This window comes from Cicer arietinum, chromosome 3, assembly GCF_000331145.2.
Source record: "Cicer arietinum cultivar CDC Frontier isolate Library 1 chromosome 3, Cicar.CDCFrontier_v2.0, whole genome shotgun sequence".
NCBI classification, from domain to species: Eukaryota; Viridiplantae; Streptophyta; class Magnoliopsida; order Fabales; family Fabaceae; genus Cicer; species Cicer arietinum.
In genome coordinates, this window is record NC_021162.2 from 63,956,242 (window position 1) to 63,960,957 (window position 4,716).

General features: G+C 31.3%; 1 protein-coding gene across 2 annotated transcripts in view; it reads left to right on the top strand.

Annotated features, from left to right (window-relative positions):
- Window positions 1–974: 974 nt before the first annotated feature.
- LOC101511847 (uncharacterized) overlaps window positions 975–4,716 on the top strand; it is an 8,407-nt gene continuing 4,665 nt past the window's right edge. The window contains exons 1-6 of one of the 2 annotated variants that reach the window (XM_004493031.4): window positions 975–1,299; window positions 1,414–1,473; window positions 2,362–2,780; window positions 2,878–3,014; window positions 4,342–4,455; window positions 4,547–4,630. In XM_004493031.4, coding sequence (XP_004493088.1) covers window positions 2,457–2,780; window positions 2,878–3,014; window positions 4,342–4,455; window positions 4,547–4,630 — 659 coding nt within the window. In that variant the 5' untranslated portion in view covers window positions 975–1,299; window positions 1,414–1,473; window positions 2,362–2,456. The remainder of the gene's footprint in view (window positions 1,300–1,413; window positions 1,474–2,361; window positions 2,781–2,877; window positions 3,015–4,341; window positions 4,456–4,546; window positions 4,631–4,716) is intronic. The other variant, XM_004493030.3, reaches the window with a different exon arrangement.

Genomic DNA, 4,716 nt, shown 5'->3' on the forward strand with positions numbered 1-4,716 from the left:
TAATGCTTTTTATTTTACGGAAAAATCTAAATGCTATACTACAAACAAAAAATTAAAAATTAATTATAACAAAATGGAAACCTAATTGTGGGAGGGTATATACCCCTTAATCCATCGTTCTATAAAGTCTTATAAATAGCACATTTTATTTAATTAATATATGTATAAGTTGTCGTTGTTTATCATTTTATTACCTACAAAATAATAAATAATAAATGTGACTGTATTAATAAAAAATAATTAATATTTTATCACTAATAAAAAAATATAGATAATAAGCGAATAAAATATTACATAAATTTAATGGCTATGTATTAAATGTATAAAATGATTTTATACGACTATTCAATGAATACTCATCATCTTGTTTTATAAAATTATTTTATAACCATTTAAAGAAAATAATTACCATATTTTTATTTTTACTAGATTCTAGTGTAAAACTAATTTCCACAAATGATGCATTTTTTTTTCTCATATTACAAATAAAATATTTAACATTTCTTTTCTTGTAAAAAAAAAAGTTAGTCAATTAAAATTGAAATGTTTGATATATGCTGTAAATATCAGAGAGTATCATAAAATATATTATTAGAAGTACATAAGAGATGCAAATTCGATAAATTATTGTGTAGTCTTAAAATTTAGAACACAAGGTTTAGACAAAATTAAAAAAGATAAAAATAATAATAATTAAATAATGTATTTTAATATTATTATTAAATTTTAATTCAATTAACAGATATTAAATTTGAACCCAAAACTTTATAATTATATATAAATTTATGATTTTATTTATCATCTCTTTTTACATATAAAGTATTTTTATACACGTGTCCACAATACGATTCAAACCCAAATTAACAAAACACGTGTTACAGAAGGTACCGGTCCAAAATTATTTTGGGCTTACAATAACCAGCCCATATATCCACTTCCCTAAGAGATACGACCGTCAAACAGAGCTAACCCTAGCAGCTAAAGCCGAGCCGAGTGGAGCCCAAGTACGCGCGAACGAGCCATTGAATGCGGAAAATAACGGTTCAGAGGCCACACTCGTCTGATCCTCACTCTCAATTGTGGTGTGTGTGTCTTTCTTTCCATCTTCATATATTCATATAATCCCAATTCTCTCTCTCTATCTCTAGGTTACCTTCTTCTTCTTCTTCTTCTTCTTCTTCTTCTTCTACTCTCAACCCTCCCTTAATTTCGTTCCCTCTGCCAATTTTTCTTACTTCGACTTCCTCTGCTTATCAAAACTTTCCACTTTCCCTCTCACCACCGTCCACAATTTCAACGGTAATTCTCCATGTTTTTAATATCTTGTCTTTAGGGTTTCGTTATTCCAAGGTTAATGTGATTTCATTATAATTTCTTAATTTTAATTTGGAACTCTTTTTTTCTTCTTTTCAGGCCTGGTGTTAGTTGACTGTGTTGGATTATTGCGTACAAAATCTTTCAATGTGAGGTGTGGTAATGATTTATTTTTTGGCTGTGGGATTATTTATTGTTTGGGATTTAATTGATTATTTTTATTTTAGTATATTATTTTTTAAGTGTTGGAGAACTTAATGGTTTTATGGTAGTAGTGAGTTTAGCAATTTATCTGCTTCTTAAATTTTGTTGGTATTCTTGTATTCACGTCACATGGAATCCGTATCGGACTGTGTATTTGGGCTTCTTAGGTGCGTATACATACTTGTTTTTGGTAATTTCATCTTAGCATTGGGAAAATTATGACAGTGAAAATGTAGGTGATCTAAAAGGATAATAGTACTATAGTTGATTCACTTGATATTGTTTCTCATACCTATTTTTTCAATAGCTTTTTTTCTTTGGTGTGTATTCTGAACTAATTAATTAGCTTACTGTTTAGATTTTGTGATTGCTGAGTTCCATGTTTGGTGCAATTTGATCTGGAATGGAATCACATTTTACTCCATTCCTTTTTGTTTTATATTTTCAATACACAGAATAAGTATTGAATGCAAATATGACATCATAAATATAGCAAATGAAGATAAATAGTAAGGTATGAGATAGGATTACAAACTTTAATCATTATGGCCATACAAAATTTTCCATTAAGCAGTTCTTATTCCCGTGACAATAGAGGTAAGAAAGGAATGGCAATTGTGTGTCAGACGTGATCATTTTTTGTTATTCCTGGGTTCGAATGCTAAATTGGTTTTTGTTCAAACCTGGAATTGGCTTAGTTGATAACTTTCCAAGGAAGGAATTTTACCAAGTGAAATTGCATGTTTTATTGAGAGAAAATGATGTTGAACTTCTTTGGACATATTGAGGCATGGACTTGGAGAATCATCTTAGAATTGTATCTTTATTTTTGGTGCTTGTTAGGTTGCTTATGGAGGAAAGAGGTTCATTAACAATGAACAGCCTGGTGTTTTGCTTCGTACTTGTGTAGTGTTTGACTCTATAATATTCCACCTTATATGCCAATGGCTTCTGATCAAAGAAGAAAGCGATTAAATGGGGCAAGCATGGTTCGTTATGGTTCTCCAGAGCAACATAGGACTAAAAGAAATAATTTTGGACCAGTGCAAAGTGATTTAACCATGAAATCTCATGTTTCTGTTGAGTGGGATGCTAATCACCAAAGGGTTGTTGCCAAGCGGGAACAGATTGGCATCAGTTGGAGACAAATGAGACCATTTGCAAGTTTTGATCACGATGGACATGAAGTCTTGGCAGATGTGCTTGCCATACCTGAAGAAATTTTTGGCCTTGATAGTTTAAGTGAAGTGCTCTCCTATGCGGTAACAATATTGTTTTGTTATTTTTTGCAGCTGAAAAAAGATACATTTTTTGACCAAGAGTATTTCTAATTTGTCTTTTGTGAAACTTTTTTGGCAGGTTTGGGACACACAGCTATTGGATAGTGAGAGAAATTTTCTTATGCAGTTTCTTCCTGGTGACATAGAGCCACATCAAGTTGTGCAGGAATTACTCTCTGGGGATAACTTTGACTTTGGAAACCCTTTCTTAAAATGGCACGATGCTTTTCTTTATATTTTCTCTATATAGACATGGTCTGCCTTATTTTGCATGTGTGGTTGATCTGATTGCATAGTCTGTGCATGCATAAATATATGCTAGATGTGATTATTTCTTCGATTGAATGACTGACGTGGACTAATATTTATTGATATAATGTGATAATAGATTTACTATCTTTTTGGGTTGAGTTAACCAAATTTGCCAACTGCATATTTTATAACAGATCCTATTTATTGCATTTTGCAAAAGTTGATCTAGGTTTAATCATAAACTTCAATATGCTTTTAGTTTTGTTGTATTTCCACAATTGTTAACTCTAAGGGACTTAATTTGGTTGTATTTATTTACTTTTTCTGCTTCATTAGTTTATATTCGGGTTAAATATGTTTCTTTAACCTTGTAAATAAGCGAATTATTGTTTTGGTACTTAAACTAACTTTCTTTTGTTTTTATCATTTCAAAGTGTAAAATCATAAATTTTTGGTTCATACTGCCATGACATATGTTAACTGCTTATGTTTTTAATGGAAGGTCACATGGTCATCTTAGGTGACACCTAATAATATCTATTGTGTCTTGTTAGCATGTGACTCCCCTAAAAATTTTTCCTTGAGCCCTAAAGTTAATGATAGACCAAAATTCAATATTTCAGATTTTAGAGGAATGAAAACCAAAGTAAAAACTTCACCGAGACTAAAATCAAACTTCGCTCATTTTACAACAACTAAAAACAGCAACAGATTTTGTAGGTGTGAGAATCGAAGATTTTGTTTTTTACAAGAACCTAAACAAAAATTGTCTTATTTCATATAGACTAAAAACATAGTTAACCTTTTGTATTTTATGCGTTATGTTTATTTGATGATCATTTCTTTGATTGTACATCAACATTGTTAAGCATGGTTCCAGCTCTAGAGTCAATTCATAGAATTTTACGAATTCACGACTCTAGGTATCCAAATCTAGTTAACTCGCTGATATTATTGTTTTTGTGTAAACTTGGGCAGTCTCACATAGATTTGTACATCAACAATGATTTTCCCCCCTCAGAATGCCCTAAGACTACAGTGGTTCTGTATTTTAAGATTAACCCAGAATGCAACATAATGGTTTGATTTTGTTTCCAATCAATTTCTCAATTCTTTTCAGTGGGTTCCTAACATTATGGCATACCATCTTTCAATTGTATAAAATGCCTCTAATCTCATCAAATTATTAATACAACATGAAATTAACTTTCCTGTAGTTTGTGGATCCTTCATGAAAATATTATCTTTGTAGACTTTAGAGCCACAAATAAATGGTAATATGCATTTGCAGGGGTGCTTCACTCTGTTCGGGCGATCTTCATCCAGATATGGTTGTTTCTCAGGAGCAACATCTAAAGTCTGATAAAAGAGCATACTTCTCGCAATTACGAGGTTATCATAAGGAGTAAGTCATGGACAATTATTTTACTGTAGATTCTGATCTTGTTTCTTTTGGCATAATATTTAATATAACGTTGTCATTTTTCTTCTTGCAGTATGATTGGATTTCTAGTTAAGTTGAAGGAGAGGTGGGACAGCAGCCAAGATTCAGAAAAGGAAATTCTACCGAAGATTCTGAGGTTTGACATTTGGAAGACTGTTTATATATTGCAATTTGCACACACCACACTATTTCACACAGAAGGATTGTAGAGACAGGGTTATT